The 25,778-nt window shown below is 47.2% G+C and overlaps 1 protein-coding gene across 1 annotated transcript in view; it reads left to right on the top strand.

The window, feature by feature from the left end:
* The window catches only part of PTGDR (prostaglandin D2 receptor), a 28,068-nt gene extending 4,075 nt beyond the window's left edge, over positions 1-23,993 (top strand). Inside the window, exon 2 of the mRNA XM_053283546.1 lies at positions 23,760-23,993. Within this exon, the coding sequence (XP_053139521.1) occupies positions 23,760-23,993 (234 nt within the window). The remainder of the gene's footprint in view (positions 1-23,759) is intronic.
* The last annotated feature ends 1,785 nt before the right edge of the window (positions 23,994-25,778 follow it).

Genomic DNA, 25,778 nt, shown 5'->3' with positions numbered 1-25,778 from the left:
TTTTTCCAGATTCCTACCCACCATAAGGTTTTTCAGTTCAAATGTTTCCAGAAAAACCTCATCTTGCTTATCATAGGAATATAGGAAGCTGCCTTCTGCTGAATCAGACCCTTATGGGAGTTGTAGCTATAAGAACAGCCCTGCTGGATCAGGGCACAAGAATGCCCCTCTAGTCCAGCATCCTGTTTCACGCAGTGGCCTACCAGATGCCTCTGGGGAGCCCACAGGAGGCAAGAGGTGTGTGCCTGCCCTCTCTCCTGCCGGTGCTCCCCTGAGCTAGTCCATCTAGCTCAGTATAGTCTACTACCCTGACTGGCAGCGGCTTCTCCAAGGTTTCAGGCAGGAGTCTCTCCCAGGTCTATCTGGAGATGCTGCCAGGGATTGACCCCGGGGCCTTCTGCATGCAGAGCAGATACTCTCCCTCTGAGCTACAACCCCATAACCGGAGGGGAATATCTTACCCCAGACAGCGCTCCCATGTAGTCACCCCTCCACGTGTAAACCCAAGCAGTCCCTGCTTAGCAAAGTGGACCATCCCTGCTCGCCCCTGCTAGACCAGCTCTCCTTCTCGCTCACCCACAGGTTTCGCCCCGTGCCTTGTACATCAAAGTGGTGGCTTCATTCTGCATCACAGGACAGCTATCTTTCCCCTTGCCCCCTTCTACAGCCGGTAACGAAAGGCTACCGTTCAGTTGGTTAACAGAAGAATAGCACATCTCGCCCCCTGAGGATAGATAGCACAAAAGCAGAACCACAACTCTTGGTGGTGCTCGGAGGTAGGAGGCAGAGCCTCCCCAGGAAAAGTCGGCAGCTGACCTGGCAGTCTTCCTTAAGCTGCTCGACCCTCAGGGTACAGGTTTTTGTTAGAAGCAAAGGTGACACATCTCCAAATTAGTGGTTGGTTTGCCTGCTGCCTAGTCCTTAGAAGCTGAAAGCTGTGAACTGATTAATTCTCGGAATAATTCATCACTGTTGATAGCGGTGCGGATACATTTCAGGAATTGCTTTGGTTACTTACACCCAGAGCCATGCAAACAATCGGGGAAATGTTTCAGATTCCTAGGCAACAGCGTCAGCTTTTAGAAGTTAGCAAGGCACTTTTTGAAAACCTACGCCCTGCGTGCAGAAGAAGAAGTGATTTCAGGCTGAGTTTGGTGTCTGGGCACCAGGGCAGCGAAACCGCCCAGCATGTTACATAGGAACACCATTACTGGGTCAGACCAGTATTGTATTTTCAACAATGGCCTGACCGATGCTCAAGCAGTGCACGAGTGTACAGCAACTGGGACTATCTATCTATCTATCTATCTATCTATCTATTAAACTTCTATACTGCCCAAACTTTAGTCTCTGGGCGGTTAACATAAAAACAATTAATACACATATAAAAGTTAAAACAATGCAACAATTTAAAAACAGCCATAAAATTAAAAACAGACAGTTTTAAAAAGCTGGGAAAGCTTCGGTGAAAAGATGGGTTTTCAGGTGTTTTTTGAAAATAGCCAGAGATGGGGAGGATTGTATCTCAGCAGAGAGCGCATTCCACAATCTCAGGGCAGCGACTGAGAAGGCCCATCTCTGTGTAGCCACCAAACGAGTTGGCGGTAATTGGAGACGGACCTCCTCAGATGACCTCAATGGGTGGTGGGGCTCATAACAAAGAAGACGCTCTCTTAGGTACCCAGGGCCTAAGCCGTTTAGGGCTTTGTAAGTTATAACTAGCACTTTGTATTTTGTCTGGGAACCTACTGGCAGCCAGTGAAGTTCCATCAGCAGAGGAGTAATGTGGTCTCTCCGAGATGACCCAGAGACCAACCTGGCTGCTGCATTCTGAACCAACTGGAGTTTCTGGACTGCATATAAAGACAGCCCCACGTAGAGCACATTACAGAAGTCCAGTCTGGAGGTTACCAACAAATGTACCACTGTTTTGAGGTCATTGATCGTGAGAAACGGGCGCAGCTGGCGTATCAGCCGAAGCTGATAGAAAGCACCTCTGACCACCGCCTCAGCCTAAGAAATCAAGGAGAGGTGTGGATCCAGAAGTACTCCCAGACTGCAAACCTGTTCCTTTTGGGGAAGTGTGACCCCATCTAGAACAGGTAGATCAAGATCGTCTCTGGAGTTCGGACCCCGCACAATAAGTACCTCTATCTTATCTCGATTCGGCTTCAGTTTATTCTCCCTCGTCCAGCCCATTACTGCTTCCAGGCAGGCATTTAGAGAGGATATGCCATCTCCTGAAGAAGTTGACATGGCAAAATAGATCTGGGTGTCATCAGAGTACAGGTAACACCCAGCTCCAAATCCGCTGATGAGCTCTCCCAGTGATTTCATGTAGATGTTAAAAAGCATTGGAGAAAGTACAGAGCCTTGAGGGACACCATACTTAAGCTCAGATCTCGAAGAACAAGTCTCCAACTGACACTATCTGGAATCTGTCCGAGAGGTAGGAGTGGAACCACTGTAAAACAGTGCCTCCCACCCCCAACACCTTCAGACGTTCCAGAAGGATACTATGGTCGATAGTACCGAAAGCCGCTGAGAGATCCAAAAGGACCAACAGAGTCACACTTCCTCTGTCAATTGCCAATTGGAGATCATCCATCAGGCCAACCAAGGCCATCTCCACCCGTAGCCCGCCCCCAAACCAGTTTGAAATGGGTCTAGATAATCAGTTTCCTCCAAGACCGCCTGGAGCTGAGAGGCCACCACCCTCTCAATTACCTTGCCCAGCCATGGGAGGTTGGAAAGAGGCCTATAATTGCTCAACTCTGAGGGATCTAATGCAGGCTTCTTCTTCAAGCAACAGATGGTATTCAGCTGTTGCTTGCCTGATAGTCAATATGCTGCAAGCCACAGTCATAGGAATGTGTGGCTATGAAGGGTCGTGTACATTTAATAAAGTTCAAGTTTTTAAAAATAGATCGGTTCCTCTGGGAAGCCCACAAGGAGCAGAAGATGAAGTTGTTACCCCTCTCCAGCTACTACTCCCCTGCAGCTGGTATCCAGGCGTATCCTGCCCCAGAACATAGAGGTTCCACATAAGAACAGCCCTGCTGGATCAAGCCCAAGGCCCATCTAGTCCAGCATCCTGTTTCGCACAGTGGCCCACCAGATGCTGCTGGAAGCCACAGGCAGGAGTAGAGGGCATAACTGCCATAACTCCTGCCATAACTGCCATAACTCCTGCCATAACTCCCTTGCAACTGGTTCTCAAAGCCATCCTGCCTTTGAGACCGGAGGTGGCCCACAGCCCTCTGACTAGTAGCCATTGATGGACCTCTCCTCCATGAAGTTATCCAAACCCCTCTTAAAGCCATCCAAGTTGTTGGCTGTCACCATGTCCTGTGGCAGAGAGTTCCACAAGTGGATCACAGCCATCAAGAGTCAGTGCTGGACCTCTCTTCCTCCTCCATGAATTGGTCTGATCGTTTAAAGCCAATTCAGATACGTAGTTACCCTCATCACATCTTGTGGCAGCAAGAACTACGGGGGCTGAAGCGGCGAGGTAGATGACTGGAGCGCACGTGGAGAAAGACTCGGCTTGAATCTGACGGATTGCAACACAGAGCTCATTTAAAGATCTATGCTCAGACAATATGTGCGGCAAAGAAGCAATTCTTTTCTGCCCGCATTGCATCTGCAAGTTCATGTCCAGCGGAGTTGTTCAGGGTTGTGAGAGGGCTAGTAGGTGCCCCTCCTCCCTTGAATCAGAATCTGGAACCATCAATTACCCACTGTGATGTGTTGTAGTGGTTAGAGTGCTGGACTAGGACCGGGGAGACCCGAGTTCAAATCCCCATTCAGCCATGATACTAGCTGGGTGACTCTGGGCCAGTCACTTCTCTCTCAGCCTAGCCTACTTCACAGGGTTGTTGTGAGGAGAAACTCAAGTATGTAGTACACCGCTCTGGGCTCCTTGGAGGAAGAGCAGGATATAAATGTAAAAAATAAATAATAATAATAAATAAATAATGAATTCTTTGTAGAAAAAATCTCTTGTATTCGGGCTGACTTAGATTCCGTTTCCACAATTACTTTAGTGTCTGATGTGGAGATGTCCAGCAACTCCTCTTGTGTGGTTAGGTTGGATCAGTTTCAGTTTGTGATTCCTGAGGATGTGGACAAGCTGATTGGAATGGTGCAGCCCACCACCTGTTATCTTGACCCTTGTCCGGCATGGCTTATACGGTATTATCTGGCGGGGGGTTGTTGTAGAAGGCCGGGTAGAGATTATAAATGTGTCTCTGAGGGAAGGTAGGATGCCTCCTAGTCTTAAGGAGGCAATTATTAGACCACTTCTGAAGAAGCCTACCTTGGATCCCTCAGAGCTGAGTAACTACAGGCCTGTCTCCAACCTCCGTGGCTGGGCAAGGTAATTGAGAGGGTGGTGGCCTCCCAGCTCCAGACAGTCTTGGAGGAAACTGATTATCTAGACCCATTTCAAACTGGCTTCCGGGCTGGCTATGGGGTGCAGACTGCCTTGGTCGGCCTGATGGATGATCTCCAATTGGCAATTGACAGAGGAAGTGTGACTCTGTTGGTCCTTTTGGACCTCTCGGTGGCTTTCGATATTATCGACCATAGTATCCTTCTGAAGGGTCTGCTGGGGTTGGGAGTGGGAGCTACTGTGGTTCCGCTCCTACCTCTCGGGCAGGTTCCAGATGGTGTTCCTTGGAGACTGTTCTTCAAAATCTGAACTTTTGTATGGTGTCCCTCAGGGCTCCATATTGTCTCCAATGTTGTTTAACATCTACATGAAACTGCTGGGAGAGATCATCAGGAGATTTGGTGCAGGGTATTATCAGTATGCTGATGACACCCAAATCTATTTCTCCATGTCAGCATCATCGGGAGAGGGCATATCCTCCCTAAATGCCTGCCTGGAGTTGGTAATGGGCTGGATGAGGGATAACAAACTGAGACTGAATCCAGATAAGATGGAGGTACTCATTGTGCGGGGCTGAAACTCGGGAGACAATTTTGATCTGCCTGTTCTGAATGGGGTCACACTTCCCCAGAAGGAAAAGGTAAGCAGTCTGGGGGTGCTTCCGGATCAAACTCTCTCCCTGGTGTCCCAAGTTGAGGCGGTGGCCAGAGGTGCCTTCTATCAGCTTCGGCTGATGCACCAACTGCGTCCGTTTCTTGAGATAGATGACCTCAAAACAGTGGTATATCTGCTGGTAACCTCCAGTCTGGATTACTGTAATGCGCTCTATGTGGGGCTGCTCTTGTATGTAATCTGGAAACTACAGTTCGTCAGAATGCGGCAGCCAGGCTGGTCTCTGGGGCATCTAGGAGAGACCATATTACTCCTGTATTGAAGGAGTTACACTGACTATACGTTTCCGGACAAAATACAAGGTGTTAGTTATAACCTATAAAGCCCTAAACAGCTTGGGCCCTGGGTATTTAAGAGAACATCTTCTTCGTCATGAACCCCACCGCCCATTGAGATCATCCAGAGAGGTCCGTCTGCATTTGCCACTGGCTAGTCTGGTGGCTACTCAGGGATGGGCCTTCTCCATTGCTGCCCCGAGGCTTTGGAATGTGCTCCCTGCTGAAATAAGAGCCTTCCCATCTCTGACAATTTTTAGAAGGTCTTTAAAGACACACCTGTTCACCCAGGCTTTTAACTGATGCTGTTTTGATTGTTTTTAACGCTGTTTTAGAATATTGTTTTCAAAATTTTAAATTGTCATCTTGTTTTTGTGGTTTTTTTCCTTGGTTTTTTTCCTTGTTTTTAAAAACTAATGTTTTAATGTTGTTTTTATTTTGTTGTAACCGCCCAGAGACGTAAGTTTTGGGCAGTATAAAAATATGTTAGATAGACAGACAGACAGACAGACAGACAGATTCCACAGACTGATTGTGTGCTGTGTGAAAAGGCATGACCATCCTGAATCTCCTGCCAATCAGTTCTCTGTGGATGATTCCAAGTTCTAGTTGATCACATTAAACCTGTGAGGTTTGCCAGTATTATATTCCATATAGTGTTGACTCAGGAGGTCAGGCTGTGGGAAACAGGCTTGCTGCAGACCACCTAGTGCAGCGGTCTCCAACCTTGTGTCCCCATTTGCTTTTGGACTACAGCTCCCATCATCCCCAGTCACCATAGCCAAAGTCCATTGGGGCTGGGGGTGTTGGGAGCTGTAGTCCAACAATATCTGGGGACCCAAGCTTGAGAACTTCTGGCCTGGTAAATTCATGGGCGTGAGTTGAACTAAAAACTTCCCAGATCGTGGCTCATTGGTCACTATAGGCCCATTCACACATTATGTTCAACACTCGTATAATGAGTGTCCAGTGTACACAGGTGCAGATCTGTACACAGGCACAGTCATTTAGCTGTTAGGTTGAACGCAGGCACAGAAATACACTTCCTCTCTGTCCCCTGCATTTGAGGGGCCTGTATCCAGGTTCACTTTTAAAATGAACCCAGGTACAGCTATTCACACAAACACATGTACACGTGTACAGACATCTGCCCTGCAGGCAGAGGAAGCCGGTTGCTATGGAGCGGCGTCTTGGGCGTCCCCGGCAGATGTCAAGTGTGAGCACACCAAGAGCCTTGGAGAAGCAGCAGCCTCCGCCTAGAGCAAAAGGGCTTTCTTGGGGGCAGCTTTGCCTGCCCCTTCTTCTCCTCTTCTGTCATGATTTCACATTCAGAAGTCATGAGGGCCAAATCTGGGCAGAACTGTGTGCAAAAATAGGACTCTAAATGGTGTGCCCAGTAACCCAAGTTCAGCACCTCTGTGTGCCTGAGGCAGGGTGCTGAATGCACCACACACACACACACACACACTGCACTCTCTTCCTTGCCTTCCTTTTTATTTTTCAAGTGTGCACCACTGCTTGATTTCATGCGTTCTCCCTCACACGCTCTCCCTCCCCATCTCCTCCTATGCAGTAGCAACAGCCACTTCTGCAAAGCACATGTGTCCTCTCATGCACCTTGTACGGATTGATTGATTCATTAAATGCCGTCGTCGGTGTCGACTCTTAGCGACCACATAGATAGATGCTCTCCAGGATGATCTGTCTTCCACTTGGCCTTTCAGGTCTCTCAGTGGTGCATTCGTTGCTGTCGTCATCGAGTCCATCCACCTTGCTGCTGGGAGTCCTCTTCTTCTCTTTCCTTCCACTTCCCCCAGCATTATGGACTTCTCAAGGGAGCTGGGTCTTCGCATCATGTGTCCAAAGTTTGCACCTGGTCGTTTGTGCCTTGCCATGCTTCTGGCCATACTTGCACCTCGTACTACTCAGGGGTAAATGCGCTGCATCTCCAGTACTCGACTGCTCTTTCCTCCTAAGAGCTGGTCTTATGGTCGCAAGCATGACTTGTCCCCTTTGCTAAGCATGGTCCACTCTGGTTTGCATATGAATGGGAGACTAGAAGTGTGAGCACTGGAAGATATTCCCCTCAGGGGATGGGGCCGCTCTGGGAAGAGCATCTGGGTTCCAAGTTCCCTCCCTGGCAGCATCCCCAAGACAGGGCTGGGAGAGACTCCTGCCTGCCTCCTTGGAGAAGCTGCTGCCAGTCTGTGTAGTGGCAGCGGCGGCAGCAGCAGCGAGGAGGAAGGGCGAAGCGGCCCTTTGCCATGCTGTGCCACCACTCAGCCAAGAGCTGTTCCAGTGATGGCAGCAGGGGGCACCTCACTGTCCCACCTGAACCCCAGCAATCTGCCACCTCACCTCACCCCGTGGAAGGTGAAGTGGTCGATTATCCTCCCTTGTCCTTGGGCCCCCTCTGTTGCTCGGGGTGGTGGAAACAGACACATCGGAAGGAAGTGCATCATGTGCTTGTTTCCTCTCTGGAAATGTTGCCGAATGGCATACGGGCCCAGAGCATGTGAAACGGTCTCCCACTCCACTCCAGTTCAAGGTGAATTACGGCTGTGCTCCTAGGATTCCGCAGCATTTTCTGTCCTCTGGCTGGCCTGACAGCTCTCTCTGTCTCTGTCTCTCTCATTTAAAAACCGAGGACCACTGCCATTCACTCACGAATCTCTCCCTTCCACTTCACACCTGCTCTCATCTCCTAAACTTAATCCAATAATTACTGAATGAGATGATGGAGGCAGAAAAGGGACGTGAGAGGTCCAGCTGCTAAATGGTGCTACTTTTATTACAGCCGGGGATGGGCACCATCCTCCCAGGAGAAGCCTGCTCAGCTTTGCCCCACCCCCAGCTGTTTTTGGACTACAACTCCCATAACCCCCATAAACCACAGTGACCAATAGCCAGGGGTTATGGGAATTGTCGGCCAACATCTGCAGGAGGACCGAAGTTGAACAGGTCTGTCCTAGGATGTTCTCCTCCCCAAACTCCACTGCCCAAGTCAGAGCCAGCGTGGTGTAGTGGTTAGAGTGCTGGACTAGGACGGGGAGACCCGAGTTCAAATCCCCATTCAGCCATGATATTTGCTGGGTGACTCTGAGCCAGTCACTCTCTAAGGTACGCAGGTGGAGTACAGAATCACCTGTGTACAGGTACAGAGCCAGTGTGTTGTAGTGGTTAGAGTGCTGGACTAGGCCCGGGAAGACCTGATCTTGCTGGGTGACTCTGGGCCAGTCACCACTTTGGGCTCCTTGAAGGAAGAGCAAGATATAAAATGTAGATAATAATAATAAAGATAATAATAAATGAGTGTCCATAAGAGCCCCCCAGTGGTCGTCCAAGCTTAGGGAGGGCTGCTCATGTGAACAGCCTCATCGTTTCTAGATAGGGCTAAGCAGTAACGTTTTTCCTGGGTTGAACCACTTCACAATGGAGGGAGGTCCATCTTTGAATGTTGCTCCATCTAACCATTTTCTTGCATTTGCAAAATCAGAGGCTGTCTCCCTCCCACCCACCCATACAAACAGAGGGGAGTGTTCAGATATGATGATGATGATACATTTTTTATCCTGCTCTTCCTCCAAGGAGCCCAGAGCGGTGTACTACATACTTAAGTTGCTCCTCACAACAACCCTGTTAAGTAGGTTAGGCTGAGAGAGAAGTGACTGGCCCAGAGTCACCCAGCAAGTCTCATGGCTGAATGGGGATTTGAACTCAGGTCTTCCCGGTCCTAGTCCAGCACTCTAACCACTACACCACACTGGCTCTGTACCTGTTCACCACCTATACACAGGTGATTGTGTACTCCACCTGCTTACCTTAGAGAGCACCTTCTTCGGTATGATCCCTATCACTTGTTGAGGTCATCTGGAGAGATCCGTCTCCAGTTACCTCCGGTTGTTGTGAACTGATAGCCCGGCTAACCCTACAGGATTTACAACCCCATGAAAGTAAACAGAAAGCAGCAACAAAACTGGATGAAGGAAAATAAAAGGCTTGCAAAGAAAACAGTAAATGAATAAAGTCCCCTGAACTGAAACTAGGTACCCCTCTCTAACAATAACTGAGTAATAAGTGAAAGGAAAAGACAAAACAAGGAATGAAACAAGCAAAGGACACAGAACAAGGAACAAAGGGAACAATGCAGGGAAGTACAGACAAGACAAACTGGAACACAGAAAAGATATAATATGCAAGAGCACACTACCTGTATAAGCTGCCAGCGAAGTTGCAAACAGCAACTCAGCCATGGGAGACTGTTGAATATATATGGTTCCACAGAACCAACAACCAATCAGGCTTCCCTGAGTCAGCAGTTTGGCTTTCTTTCTTATGATCTCCTGCACCTGCGTGAGTCCCACTGAGCCTGTCTCTTGATACGTCGTTTCAATACAGGGGAAATCACAGGCTCTTCCTCATCAGAAACCAAGTCTGGATCTATGAATCTTCAGCTCCAGAGTCTGGTTTCTCTGCCAATTCTTGTTGCTGTGGCTCACTAGCAGCTGAGTCCTCCTGCTCTGATTCTTTTGATTCTGAAGTCTGAGCCATGACACCGGTACGTCTGGTGGCGACTCGGAACCGGGCCTTTTCTGTAGCTGCTCCTGGTCTTTGGAATGCACTCCCGATAGATATCCGCAGTTTAGGCCCGCTGTTGGTCTTTAAGAGAGCCCTAAAAACTTATCTGTTTGGCTTGGCCTTCCAAGGCTTGTAAAGTGTTGTTGTTTTTTAAAAGTATTTTAATTGGTTTTAAATGGTTTGAATTGTTTTAATATTGTTTTTAGCACTGTGTTTTGAATTGTGTGTTTTTATATCTTTTTAAAAGTTGTTGTACACCACCCAGAGCCTCTGGATGGGGCGGATTATAAATGAAATAAATGAAATAAATAAATAATACAGGTGATTCTCCACCTGTACGCAGGAGTGATAGTCCAGAAATGTCCAGAAAAATTGTTGCTCAGAAATACGTTTCTGAGGCATGTATTCCCTGGCTTAGCAGTAACATCTAGCTGTGTTGCACCTCATTTTAGAGAGCAAAGAGTCCCGTGGGCAGATGTGTGGAATGGTGATTTCTCATGGTCTGAAGAACACTCGGCCTCTGTTCATGCCCTCTAAGAAAGCATTCACTTTTTAAGCCGGTGCGTCATGCTTCTGGCTCATGCACAAGCTTGTTATCCACGACGACACCTCGGTCCCTCTCCCACGTGCTGCCACCAAGCCAGGTCTCACCCATCTGAACTGCACTGCGTTGGTTTGGCCCAGTATTCATTCCTTCCTTCTTTCTTTCTTTCTTTCTTTCTTTCTTTCTTTCTTTCTTTCTTTCATAGAATTTTTTAAAAAATAAAGGAATGAATAAAGGAAAGATACATCGAAAATGTCCAAAATACAAGAGATATCTAACATTACATATTGTTATCAACATTGAAAAAAGGAGAGAAACAACAACCTCTTCCCTCACTTATCACTGCAAATAATTTGGTAACTGAATAAAAGAAGCAACCTTACATTTCAAAAGTACAGATAAAAGTAGAAAAGAACAATTTCTGTAAAAAATTGCCAAGTTAACAAAAGAAAAGTTAAAGTAAGCCCTGTATATTTATATTAAAAACAGCTTTCAAAAATATTAAAATATAAGTATACAAAAATTCAAACAATATTCTTATAAGAGATATAAAGGATAAGTTAGAAAGAAATATCAAGCACTGGATAGCTATAAAACCTTATCAGCACTTGTTTACCTTATGTACCAAAAGCATCATAAATCAAATCCAGACATTGGGAACAAATGATGACCTTGTCGAATATTACAGTTTATAAAAGGTTCCCAAACAGACATAAATGACTGGTTTGGCCCAATGTTCAAGCCTGACCTGGTCAGATTTAGTCTTAATTCTATCTTCTAAGGTGTCCGCTCTTCCTCACCACACCCCCTGCTTTGTGCCATCTGCAGATCTGATTATGATCCCTTCTGCACATTCTTTGTGAACATGGACACTGCAGGGCACAGGACAGAGCCTTGTGGCACCCCACTCAATTCCCGCCCCCCCCGTGTGGCCTGGAGCCATTGATGAGAACTCGCGGGGCACAGTTGTTCAACTAGCTGTGAATCCACCTAACAGTAGCACCCACCTTTTACCAACATGTCAGCAAGACTATCCTGGGTGACAATAAGGTCATTTGTACAACCAAACTGGAGGGATCTTGAGGGAAAGCAGGAGCCTGCCTGCCGCCCTCCACACCATCCGAGCCCCTTCCGGACTCCGCCACCTGTGCGCCATGACGAACAGCACAATGGCGATCAGCACAATGAGAGGGAGGCGAGAGAAGGAAGAGCTTTAGAGGAGAGCTGGTCTGGTGGTAGCAAGCATGACTTGGCCCCGTAGCTAAGCAGGGTCTGCCCTGGTTGCAGATGAATGGGAGACTTGATGTGCTCTGGGAAGAGTATCTAAGTTCCCAGTTCCCTCCCTGGCAGCATCTTCCAGATAGGGCTGAGGGAGATTCCTGCCTGCAACCTCGGAGAAGCCGCTGCCAGTCTGTGAAGACAATACTGAGCTAGATGGACCAATGGTCTGACTCAGTATTTGGCAGCTTCCTATATTCCTATATCCCACGATGCACCATGCAAGGAGCACAGTGCATTGGGAAACCTTCCTGCTGCTGGGACACTCCTTCCCCTGGCCTCTATGGCCAAGATGGCTGCTGCCAGCCCAGGAGCAGCTGCCATCAGCCCAAGCACTCAGAGGACCAGAGAGTGAAGTAGGAGGTGTGCGCTTGACCGCCTTCACTCTCTGCCTGGGTAGAAAAGCAGGGCTACCTGGGGGTGGGGCGGAGCAGCGGCATCCAGGCCTTTTCATGACTAGCCTTTTCTGGGTTCGCCCTGCCTAGGGCTGGTCATGAGAACGACCTCTTTGTCATGCTTTGATGAGACTGAGCGATATACTATGTTCACAGCATACCCACGATCTACTAATCTAGTAACTCTCATCCAAAAAGGGGGTGAGATTAGTCTGGCATGACTAATGATGAATACGCCGAATATTTACATCTGACTTTTTAACCAAAGTTCCCAAAGCGGTTTACGTGTGTGTGTGTGTGTGTGTGTGTGTGTGTGTGTGTGTGTGTGTTCTTGACAGATCCAGACTGGCTCCTACTAATCACCAGATTCTTTTCTCAGACCCTGCTTCATAATCTGTTCTAGGATCTTGCCAGGTATTGACACCAAGCTGACAGGTCTGTAGTTTCTTGGCGGCTCTTTCCCCCCACTTCCTGCCAGTCCGGCAATCCTGAGACACTCCCTCCCAATGGACCATCGCCCTGCACCTTCTGGCTCAGTGGGGCAGCAGGGTTGGGAGAAGCCCCCCCCCATAACCTGGAAGAGGCGCCCCAGAACAGGCTGTGCCTAAGCCAATCCCCAGAGAGAGCACATGGGCACAGCCCTCCTGAGACAGTGTAAATCAGAATCCTGCTTAAAGAATCAAAAGACTGGACCTTTCCCCTTCGAAGAGAAGCCTCTCTGCACATAGGAATCCCCTGCTCACTGAGCCAAGAGGCACCTTTTAAAAGTGGTGCTTCTCTTGACTGAGCAGGGGGAGAGCAACTGGCCCTATCCAGCCCCAGCACAGCACCCCTCCAGTGACTGTTGCTGGTGTCTATTTTACATTTCTTTTTAAGTTATGAGCCCTTTGGGGACAAGGATTCTCCTCCCTCCCTCCCTCCCTCTTTCTTTCTTTCTTCCTTCCTTCCTTCCTTCCTTCCTTCCTTCCTTCCTTCCTTCCTTCCTTCCTTCTTTCTTTCTTTCTTTCTTTCTTTCTTTCTTTCTTTCTTTCTTTCTTTCTTTCTTTATATGTTTATACTACCCCATATACAAGTCCCTGGGCGATTCACAATCTAAATCTAGTGCTTTATTTGTATTCATATTATTGTGTTTCTATGTAAACAGCTTTGAGAACTTTTGTTGAAAGCGGTATATAAATGTAAAAATAGTCACAGAGAACTCGCATGCCAGGGGACGGAACCTCATGCTAGCTTTCTACATGCAAGGAAGTATTTTTACCATTCAGTCGCACCGACTCCTTCCTGCATTCTGAAGTGGTGCACCCCCCAGGAAGACTCTACCACATGCCTTTCTCGAGCGTAGATAGCACTCAGTCTGTGTGTGTCTGTTCCGGCAGAGATCTGAAGCTGCTTCTGAGAACATTAAAATTATGCACGTTAAAAATACTACCATGAGGGCCCTGAGAGGCACGAAAGGACTGCAAAAAGAATAAACCAGCAGACAATACAGAGAGGGCCCTATCTGCTTATCTGCCCTCCCAATAGGATGGTATGTTAGAGGACCTCAGCAGTAAATATAACTTTATTGTTTGTGGTCTCATATCAGATCTGTAGCTGGGAAGCTGTTCTGGGGAGTTTTAATAGAGCATGAAGTTAGATGGTTTTCTGAAAGCTATTAAAAACCTGCAGAACACCAGACTCACATATGGACATTCCTGGCCTTTTTAAGGCGGTGATACAAGCAATGGAGGCGGTCAAGGTGGGGGGGTTGCGGGCTCACTAATGGCAAATGCTTCTCCAAGCGAGTCATTTTGAAGAAGAGTGCATGGTGAGGCTGGCGTCTTGCCACCCCCAGCTCCAGGATCTTGGGGGCCCACAGGAAAGGCATCTTCAGTGAGCCCCCTTAACCTGAAAAATGGGGGTTGTGCAAATGAAGAGTTCACTCATGCTGCCTCTGAGCCTCTTGGGCACCCCATCCAAAGGGGGAAAGTGGCACCCTTGGGGGATGAGGCCCTCTGCCGGAGTAGAGCCCCAGAAAACCCTTACCTTGAATCCTCTGCCATGGGATTTGGCGATGGCCACCAGCTTACAAAGCTTTAAGCAGGGCATAGACCAGGGATCCTCAAATTTGGGTCCTCAGATGTTGCTGGCCTTTGGCCATTGTGGCTGGGGATTGTGGGAGTTGAGGTCCGACAACATCAACAACAATGGCTGGCCATGGAAGTTGAAGTCCAACAAAATCTGGGGACCCAATTTGAAAATTCCGAGCATAGACAAATTTTCATGGAGGACAAGTCTGTCAATGGCTACTAGAGTGGATGGCTCTAGGCCAGGGATTCTCAACGTTGGGTCCCCACATGTTATTGGACTTCAACTCCCATAATCTCCAGCCAAAGGACACTGGGGCTGGGGATTATGGGAGTTGAAGGCCAATAACATCTGGGGACCCAGTGTTGAGAATCCCTGCTCTAGGCTTTCTCCAGAAGCTTTTTCAGACGGCGACTTTGCTGCGACTTTACTTTGGGAGGGTGGGTGTGCGTTCACATATCGGCCAGATTTACCCCAAAGTCTGTGTGATATTTCAGAGAGCACTTCACACACAATTCGGGGTTTCCCCTCATGTCCGGAGTAAAAAAAATCCCAATTCATGTCCGGAGTAAAAAAAAAAAAAAAGCCCAATTCATGTCTGGAGTAAAAAAAAAAAAAAGCCCAATTCATGTCCGGAGTAAAAAAAATCCTCTTTTTGCTTTGGAGTATCCGTTATGCCCCGAACCCGCAGTGAAGCCTCATGGTAAACCTGCGGTGAAGCTTGCTGTCTGAAAAGCCTCCAGGCTCAGAGGCACGGTGCCTCTGAAGACCAGTTGCAAGGGAGCCGTGGCAGGAGGGAGGGTCTCTTTTCACATCTTGCCTGTGGGCTCCCCAACGACACCTGGTGGGCCTCTGTGTGAAAGAGGATGCTGAAAGAGGTAGGCCTTGGATCTAATCCAGCAAGGTTCTTCTGTTTTAAACACCCAACCACACCATCATCATCATCATCATCATCATCATCATCACCATATTTATACACAGTCTACCGGATGTTATTGACTGGATTTAGTACTTTAATTATCAGGCCCTTTCCAAGGGTCTAGGACAACTAAAGAAGAATTAAAGATAGCATCGTAGTATTCATGCAGTCCCAGGTAGTGTGGCCTTCTGTAGTTGATGTATTGTAATTGTATCGATGCCCGAGGTGTTGAGATGGTGTTCAAGTTCTTTTGGTACTGCACCAAGGGCACCAACAACTATTGGCACCACGATTGTTTTCTTTTTAGAAAACAAAAATAATAATGATTTCTTTTTAGTATTATTTCTTGTTTACACGGTCAGACAGGTGTTATTGACTGGTTTGTTTTATCCAGACATCGAGTCCTTCCCAAGGACCTGGGATGGCTGAATTTTATCATCAATACTGTTGGTTATTATAGATATCGTCGCAAAATATAGGCTGTTCCCAGTAAAGCTGCTTTTTGTAATTGGCTGATGGTGATTTCTGTGGCCCCGATGGTGTTGAGGTGCTCTTCAAGGTCTTTTGGAACTGCACCCAGGGTGCCAGTTAATACTGGGATTATTTTGGTCTTCTTCTGCCACAGCCTTTCAGTTTCAATTTGTAGATCTTTGTATTTGGTGATTTTTTCTATTTCTTTTTCTTCTATTCTGCGATCACCTGCTATTGCTATGTCGATAATTTTGACTTGTTTTTCTTTCTTCGTGACTACAGTTATATCTAGTGTATTGTGTGGCAGATGTTTGTCTGTTTGTAGTCGAAAGTCCCATAATATTTTTGCTGCATCATCATCATCCCCAGGGGGGCTACTGCATCAGGCTCAACCAATACTGGACAGATTTAAGCTCTAAACCACTCTCCTCAAATGTCTCCAACACATCCCCGTGTTCCCTTCATCCAGTTTGATTTTTAGGGCCTGGTTCCAACCCACTCCATTCTGGTTATGATTGGGAATGGTTTAATAATGCTTTACTAAAGCATGGATTTTATTCCTGTGTTGTTGTTCACATGTTTGTTGAACTCACCCCACTGTTTTTGGCACTGAAATTATGAAATTCCATTCTGGGCTGCTCTGGGCCATTCGGGGCCATTTCTGGCTGCAGACGAGGTTTATATTATAGTATCGTATTGTAAAGATTTCAGTTCTAGAATATCATTCTCTAGTGCCTCTCACACCTTGCTGTTTATTTTATTGATGCGTTTATTTAATTCATAAACCACCTGGCTCCAAAGTCTCTAGGGCGGCTCACGAAAAGGAATGCAATAAAAACAAAATAAAACAAACTGTTAAAACAACAGTTTAAAACATGCAAAGATTACTAAAACCCAGGATTGAAACATGCATCTTAAGGGCTCTTTTAAAGGCTGATAAAGATGTTAAGCTGCACATGTCTATAGGAAGCACATGCCACAACATCCCCGCTTTAGTTCTAAGGGGCCGTTCTTTCTGACCCATTCTGTTCCATGCTGGCTTTTATACCACTCCCATGCAGAATCACACACCCCCGCCATGCTTTTCTCATGGCTCTGGTTGGGGTGAGAAACCGGGGGTGCTGCTGTTTGGAGGAGGGCTTGCAGGTGAGAGTTGGCAGGCAAGGGAGCGGGGAGCCATTCCCTTCACGCCGTGTTTGCATTGCAGCGGAGGATGGTCTGGGTGTCTTGGTTTAGAAACAATTTCTGTGGTCTATGTAACGGGTCCTGAATGAATCGTAAAGAAGGATAGGGTGAGCCTGTGTGGAGTGCTTCTTCACACAACTCATCATTCACTTTTGAAAATCGCAGCCATAAGATGCGCTGACGGCCACTAGCTTAGATGACTCTAAAGGGGGGTTAAACAAATCCATTGAAGAAAAGAGTGGCTGTTAGTCATGGTGTCTAGATGGAGTTTCTGTGACCAGGAGTAGTATACATCTGCATACCAGTTGCTAAGGTGAGGCAGCAGCAGGAGAAGACCTTAATGCCCTAGTTGTAGGTTTCCAGGGACATTTAGCCACTATGGGAAATTCTGGTTCCAGAATGGAACCAGAAGTTGCCGGGGAGTAACAGCAGGAGAGAGGGCGCACCCTCAACTCCTGCCTGTGGCTTCCAGCAGCATCTGGTGGGCCATTGTGTGAAACAGGATGATGGACTAGATGGGCTTCCTTGGGCCTGATCCAGCAGGGCTGTGCTTATGTTCTTCATGCTGAACTTGATGAGCTCTTGGCCTGAAACAGCACAGCTCTTCTTATGATATGAAATATATCAATCCGTTCTTGACTGTTGATGTTGCAGGAGCATATATACCTTCACTTCCTCTAGGGGGAGCCCTTGTCCTTGCCTTTTTCCCTCTCCAGAGATGCTTAAAGAGCCTGAGGAAGAGGACAGGTTTCCCTTTTGCAGAACTGGGTTCTCTTCTCAGCAGAATGGATTTGTCCTTTTTTCCCCACAAGGGGGAGCTCTTATCACATGCACAGAGACTCTGAAGACATGCAAGAGGCAGTGGCACACATCTCTAGCCATGATCCCACAGCAACTGTTTCAGTCGCTTTATTTTGTTGTTTTACATTTATATCCCACTCTTCCTCCAAGGAGTCCAGAGCCGGGTACATGATGTATGTTTATCCTCACAACAACCCTGTGAGGTAGGTTAGGCTGAGAGATACGTGACTGGCCCCAAGACACCAGGTGAGTTTCATGGCTGAATGGGAATTTGAATTCGGGTCTTCCCGGTCCTAGTCCCAACACTCTAACCCAGGCCTGCTCAGCTTTGGCCCTTCTGCAGATGTTGGCCTACAACTCTCATAATCCCTGGCTATTGGCCACTGTGGCTGGGGGTTATGGGAGTTGTAGTCCAAAAACAGCTGTGGGGGCCAAAGTTGAGCAGGCCTGCCTATGAGAACCAGTGTGGTATAGTGGTTAGAGTGTTGGACTAGGACTGGGGAGACCTGAGTTCAAATTCCCATTCAGCCATGAAACTCATTGGGTGACTCCGGGCCAGACACGTATCTCTCAGCCTAACCTACCTCACAGGGTTGTTGTGAAGATAAACATAACCATATACAGTGCTCTGGGCTCCTTGGAGGAAGAGTGGGATATAAATGTTAGATAGATAGATAGATAGATAGATAGATAGATAGATAGATAGATAGATACCTGAGGCTCTCCTGGAGGTTTTACAGACAGGGCTCCCCCCCCCCCGAATCCACTCCTGATTGGAGTGTGCCAGTCCACAAACCTGCTGGATTTAACCCGACCTCCCTGCGGGCTATCAGGGACCAGGACAGACAGGGCTCTGTTTTTCTCCGAAGGGAGGCTGCAAATTCTGGCTTAGTCTGAGTTATGTCCGGGATTTTAAAAAAATCCTCTTATTTCCAGCAGCTTTTGAAAAAACACTCCAGGGGTTTCTGCTTTCTCTGATTAAGGTGTCGCTGATGGCTATGCGGATGGTCCATCTAATCCCTCAAATTAAAATGCCTCGAATATGCAAAGCAGATTCGCGCTTCAGATACCCTGAGGCATAGAGCCTGTGTGAAAACCCTCCAGCTATTGTTGACCTACAACTCCCACCGTTCCCACCTTCAACAGCTGGACAGCCTCAAGTTGGCCACTCCTGGTTAATGTCTTGCAGACCTTTGATTATTCTTCATGCAGCACTTGCTCCTGGGGATGGATTGCTGCTAGGCATGATCCCTGGAGCCTGTTTTGGAAGCCAACATTAAGTCTTAGAGTGTAAAGGAGAGTACCTCTGACCATGTGCAGAATGCCTCACTCTTTGCATTATCACAATCAATAATACTTCTTATTATGACCTCGTTGGCCAGTGTGGGAAGCAGAATGCTGACCTGGCTGGACCTTTGCTCTGACCAGCAGGGCTTTCCTAATGTTTTGGTGATCAAGACTGCCACCCAGTTACAAAATTCAGGGCAAAAATCACCCTTAGCTAAGCAGGGTCCACCCTGGTTGCATGTGAATGGGAGACTAGAAGTGTGAGCACTGGAAGATATTCCCCTGAGGGGATGGAGCTGCTCTGGGAAGAGCAGAAGGTTCCCAGTTCCCTCCCTGGCAGCATCTCCCAGATAGGGCTGAGAGAGACTCCTGCCTGCAACCTATCATTAGTATCTCACTGTTTGGTTACAAGAAACACCCAAAGCAGCTTCTGTGAACAGAATGACTGGCGAGACATTCAAAAGCTGCAATTAAAACAATAAGACAGCACAACGTCCTTTTGTTTTCCTTTTAGGGGCCATCTAATTGTGGGTAAAGACCATACATAATATCCAGGAAATAAGATCTCCTTTGACCTTGTCTCAGCCACCCAATCTTCAAAACAAATTAGGTATTGTATAAATCAGGTCTACATGGCCTGAAAGAAATCCCCATCCTATACTGGGAATTTCGGCCCACTCTATTCAGCCTTCTCTGTTGTTGCCCCCAGCTCTGGAATGCTCTCCCAGAGTGTCTGTTCCTTGACATCTGTAAGGTCAAGGGTGCTGTCGAGTTGGTGTTGACTCCTGGCACCCACAGAGCCCTGTCTTTGGTAGAATACAGGAGGGGTTGACCATGGCCTCCTCCCGCGCAGTATGAGATGATGCCTTTCAGCATCTTCCTATATTGCTGCTGCCCGATAGAGGTGTTTCCCATACTCTGGGAAACATACCAGCAGGGATTCGAACTGGCAACCTCTTTGCTCCCTAAGCAAGTTACTTCCCCGCTGCACCATTAGGTAGCTGTAGCTGCTTTTAAAAAACAACTAAAGACCGTTTTATTTGTTCAGGCTTTTGCCCCTTAGGGGCTGCCAGCCCTCTCAGCTCTCTATAGTGTCTTTTTTATAGTGGTGGGTTTTGAGTGTTTTATGTTTTTTACTATTTAACTGGTTTTCAGGTTTCAAATGTAGGTAAGGGGATGATGAGAGTGGTAGTCCGCTAACATCTAGGGACGCATGCTTGAGATTCCCCTGCCTTATGGTCCAGATCCAAACACCTCTGGAATATGAGCTCCCACCATGAAAGTAATGCCGTATCTTGCTGGAAGAGAGATGGTAGTACCCACTTTCTGTGGCTGCTGGTGTTTATGGTCTTTTCCCATGTAGACAGCAACCAAAACATAGGATTCTATCTAAAGAGCTTCCTTTATAATTTCCCATGGTGACTGTCTTGTAGGGATGTGCGAACCGGTTCTAATTCGAACCAGGGTGGTTCAAAGGTTCGAATTCGAACCGAACCAGCCATCAGGTTCAAGCTGCAGGTTCGAATTCGAACCGAACCAGGGGTTGGTTCAATTCGAACCTGTTCGAACCTGTTCCGACATCCAAAAAATTTTAGGTTGGTAGCTGGCACCCAGGGGTACCTGCCACCCAAACCCCAAAGCAATCGGACACTCGTACGATTTTTAATGAATTTTTGAAAATTATTTTAATTTTTTCTCATAGGATATAATGGGACTCCAATGAGGCCATTATACCTTATTGTGGAGCACCCATGGGTGCCAACAACCACCCAAACCCTGAAGCAATCAGACAGTACTATGATTTTTTATGAATATTTGAAATATTAAATTTTTAATTATTTTCTCATAGAGTATAATGGGATCAGAACCAGCCCATATCCCCTATTGTGGAGCACCTAGGGGCACAAAAGTGGGGTGGGTGGTAGACAGATAGGGGTGCCTACCACCCACAAAACCCCAAGGCAATTGAACACTCCTCTGATTATTAGTGAATTGTTAAAGTATTTTTGAATTCCTCATAGGGAATAATTAGGATTGCAGCAAATGTATAGCTTCACATCGGGGGGAAAGGGGTATCGTAGAGCGGAGTGTGGTGGGTGGTAGTTCCTAGGGTGGGCAAGGAAGCTATCAGAATTATTTGAAAGGAATTGGGCAAAGGGCTGATTTTTAAGTGATTTTTGAAGTTTATGCGTCTAAGTTTTTTCTCCATAAAGAAGCATGGAGGTGTCAGCAAATGTATAGCTTCACATCGGGGGCAAAGAGGTGGCCTAGAGCAGAGTGTGGTGGGTGGTAGTGCCCAAGGGGGGCCAGGAAGCTATCAGAATTATTTGAAAGGAATTGGGCAAGTGATTTTTGAAGTTTGTGTGTCTTTAAGGTTAGCTGATGAGAGTGGATTCATGGTTTGTCATTGAAAATCTTATATGCTACCAAAGAATCTACATTCAGAACACTTCAGAAACAACAAAACCCAGTACCCCATGGGTTAGCAACCCATGGGGGTGGTTGGCACCCTCTTTGCACTAGACCACCACTCGCTCTGGGCCACCCCAGCACCCCACAAGTGGCTTTAAGGTTTTTCTCCATAGGGAAGAATGGAGGTTTCAGCAGCCCCATAACTGCACTTGGGGGGTGCTGGGGTGGCCCAGAGGGAGGCTGCCAACCACATCCATGGGTTGCTAACCCATGGGGTACTGGGTTTTGTTCTTTCTGAAGTGTTCTGGGTGTAGATTCTTTGGTAGCATATAAGATTTTCAATGACAAACTATGAATCCACTCTCATTGCTAACCTTAAAGACACATAAACTTCAAAAATCACTTAAAAACCAGCCCTTTGCCCAATTCCTTTCAAATAATTCTGATAGCTTCCTTGCCCCCCTTGGGCACTACCACCCACCACACTCTGTTCTTGGACACCCCTTTCCCCCCAACGTGAAGCTATACATTTGCTGACACCTCCATGCTTCTTTATGGAGAAAAATCTTAAAGTCGCGTAAACTTCAAAAATCACTTAAAAATCAGCCTTTTGCCCAATTCCTTTCAAATAATTCTGATAGCTTCCTTGCCCACCTTGGGAACTACCACCCACCACACTCCACTCTAGGACACCTCTTTCTCCCCGATGTGAAGCTATACATTTGCTGCAATCCTCATTATTCTCTATGAGGAATTCCAAAATAATTTTTAAATTCACCAATAATCAGAAGAGTGTCCAATTGCCTTGGAACTTTGTGGATAGTAGGCACCCCTGGTTGTCTACCACCTACCCCACTTTTGTGCCCCTAGGTGCTCCACAATAGGGGATATGGGCTGGTTCGGGTCCTATTATACCCTATGAGAAAAATAATTAAAAATATTTCAAATATTCATAAAAAATCATAGGGGTGTCTGATTGCTTCAGGGTTTGCATGGTTGTTGGCACCCATGGGTGCTCCACAATAAGGAAAAATTGCGCTGGTTGGAGTCCCATTATATCCTATGAGAAAAAAATAGAAACAAATTTCAAAAGTTCATAAAAAATCGTACGAGTGTCCGATTGCTTTGGGGTTTGGGTGGCAGGTACCCCTGGGTGCCAGCTACCATCCTACCAATTTTTGGGGTGTCTGAACCGGTTTGAATTCGAACCGAACCAGGGGGAGGTTCGAGCAAAACCGAACCACCCCCTCCTGGTCCAAACCTGGTTCGAATTTGAACCGAACTGGGCAAACTGGTTTTGTGCACATCCCTACTATCTTGTCAGAACAACAAGATCTGGCATTGTGGTAGGGAACCCTGGTTGGCATTTGAATGGGAAATTTCATGTGAGGCTTTTGTGTGAAGAGGGATAGGCTGTGACTACGATGGCTGCTTCTTAAGTTGATAGAGATTTATCAACCTAAAACTATAAAAATACCTGCCATTAAAAAGAAAACCATAATAAAATTCTCCCCATTAAAAAGTAAAAATCCCCCCTGGCAATCTGCATCATTTTGAGACACAAATAGAGCTCATAATCGTTTTGCTTCTAAACTCAGGCTTTTAACCGAAATTAATTTGAAACTGTTTGTTTTTATCCTTTGAAGTTGTTTTTGCGCTGTTTTATATTTGCTGTTTTTAAATTGTGTGCACCACCAGGAGACACACATATCAGGCAGTATATAAATATGATAGATAGGTAGCGGGGGCGAGGGGGGAGAGAGAGAGAGAATAGCATCCTCTATTTGATGTGCTCTATTCACCTCAAGTGGCACAGCGGGGAAATGCTTGACTAACAAGCAGAAGGTTGCCAGTTCAAATCCCCGCTGGTGCTATATTGGCAGCAGCGATATAGGAAGATGCTGAAAGGCATCATCTCACACTGTGCGGGAGGAGGCCATGGTAAACACCCTCCTGTATTCTACCAAAGACAACCACAGGGCTCTATGGGCGCCGGGAGTCGAAATTGACTTGACAGCACACTTTACCTTTATTTGATGTAACACAACACATATTACCTGGCCTTTGAAGGGATCTTCCTGTAAGGCATACTGCAGGCATCCTTTGGAATCAGAACTGAGGATCTAGCAGGAAGCGGGTTAGTCCTATTTGCACACATCGCCCTTCTAGGATCAGCTCTATATACCCAGATAACGCACCATGTTTGTTATGTGGTCAAGATCTCTCTTAGCATCCACAGCAAAGACGATACCATGCATCTTTCAATCAGAAACCCCCAGAGATGGAGGATTAAAGTAACGTAACTCAACATGTTCCATCATTGTTCCCATCTGGCTCTATTCCACAAGTCCAGAAAGCATCCTAAGATTTGCTGAACAATAGCTAAGTTTTGATCAGGCTCTCTGAAACACTTTCTGCAACTCTATTTGGCCTTTCTTTCGTCACTAACTGAGCCTTTCTCTCCATCTCTCACTCCTTGCAGATTCGTGCCTATGTTGGAGCTTTTGCCCCGGATTTCGATGAGAAGGCAGACCTTACGGCCCTCCGGTTTTTTTCCGTGAACTCCATTGTGGACCCTTGGGTCTTGATCATCTTCCGCACGTCCATTTTTCGCCATTGCCTCCTTCGGGTTTCTAGGAGACTGAGCTCTAAGAGAGCTCCACATTCTCATCTCCTGGAAACGTGGGAACGGAAGGAGTCTGGCTCGCTACAATGAGGATTTTTCTCCCTCTGGTTAACTGGAGCTGGAGGTGACGCAGCTGGACTCTTTACCACGAATCATCATGGGCCAAGAAATGGCCCAGAGTGTTGCAAGCAAGCATTCTCCGCGCTCAGGAGAAGGAGCCACGAGATTTCTGTGGCTGGAATCAAACCCCCGTTCATGGACTGTGTTCTTACAACACAAATTGTGGTACCTTTTTGGGAATCCCAGGATTCAATTACTAAAGGCCTGCATTACCAGTTAATTTGTGGAGCCTTACACTGAAACAGTCAGGAAGCAGCTTAACCCAAACTTGCAAGTAAATCCACCCAAGGTACTAGCCCTCATGCATTCTCCTATTACTACTATTATTAATCATACAAGCCTGCCTACTCTTAATTAATGAATTCTGGAAGAATCGCTTGAAATTTTTAAAAGAGAAAGTGTGGGAGGTAAAAATAATAATAATGATAATAACAACAACAACAACAACAGTAACAAAACTCCTCTCCCAATTTGCCAAGACTTTCCTGCCTAGTCACCTGTAGGCCCTACTTGTGCACCAAAGGTAACTAGGCAAGGGCCTCTTTACAAGCCTGGCATAGCATTGTGGCGACAGCTCTAGCCCAATGCAGACAGTACTCGCCAATTTCCACGTGCAACTTCCTACTCTTCAAATGTGTGAAATCCCACACGATCCCAGGACTCGCCATGATTGTTCTCGGTGGGCCAAATACACAGCCACATTTTGAATCTTTTGCCCTGTTCTGGTTGCTGTGGGGTGGCCCCCAATATAGCAGTGCAAGGTTGAGGCACGGCTCCAGATGCTGCCTTGCCCCACAACTCTCATGGGGGCCAGCCGCCTTTCAGAACTGACCCTTGCAAGCATTGAACATGGTGCAAGGCACTGGGTGGGGGAGGTTGCTGGTAGCCCCCCTCTTCTCTCCACATGCCCCTTGTAAGCTTTGCAAGGAGTGTGAGCAGAAGTGCTCTTGGCAAAGCTAGCCGGGGTCAGACGGTCCCAAAGGGCTGCTCCTATAGCCGGGGCGGTGGCGGGGGGGTCTTCTTGTCCTGCTTGTGCCCCAATAACCCACCACCTGAAGCCCTCGCTTCACCTTGCTTCATGAACGATCACAGCATCTCTGAAAGAACATCATGGTGGAGGAACATCAGGTGGAAGAGTGGATGAACAAAATGGTCCAGGGACTGGGGCACCTTCCTGACAATTAAAGGCGGCATCTTTTGGCACTTCGTTTAGAAAGCAACATGACTAAGGGAGACCGTGACAGAAATGTGGCGTGTGATGTGGAGAAAGTGCTCAGAGAGGCCCTTTCTGCTCTTTCTCTCTCATAATACAAGAACTCGACGCCACCCAAAGAACCTGATTGGCAGAAGACTGAAGCCAGACAAAAGGAAATCCTCTTCCACCATCTGGAAGAGCATAAGTAATTTAGCGAATTCCCTGCCTCAAGATCGCTTATGCCAGCTAGCCTGGAGAGCTTTGAAAGGAGAGTGACCAAGTCATGGAGGAGGCAAGGTCTGTCAATGGCTACTAGCTATGATGGCCATTTAGAGCCTCCATGGGCAGGGGCAGTATATCACTGAATATCAGCTGTTGGGGACAAACAACCAGGAAAGGTTACTGGCTATTTGTCCGTAGGCTTCCTGGAGGCATTTGGCAGCCTATTGTGGGGGAACAGGATACAGCAGAAGTTCTCAACATTGGGTCCCCAGATGTTGTTGGACTACAACTCCCATCAGCCCCAGCAACAGTGGCTGAAGTTTGATAGGTGTCCCAGC

This window comes from Hemicordylus capensis, chromosome 1 (assembly GCF_027244095.1).
Source record: "Hemicordylus capensis ecotype Gifberg chromosome 1, rHemCap1.1.pri, whole genome shotgun sequence".
Taxonomy (NCBI): Eukaryota; Metazoa; Chordata; class Lepidosauria; order Squamata; family Cordylidae; genus Hemicordylus; species Hemicordylus capensis.
Note: the sequence above shows the minus strand (reverse complement) of the source record. Positions and strands in the feature narration are given on the sequence as shown.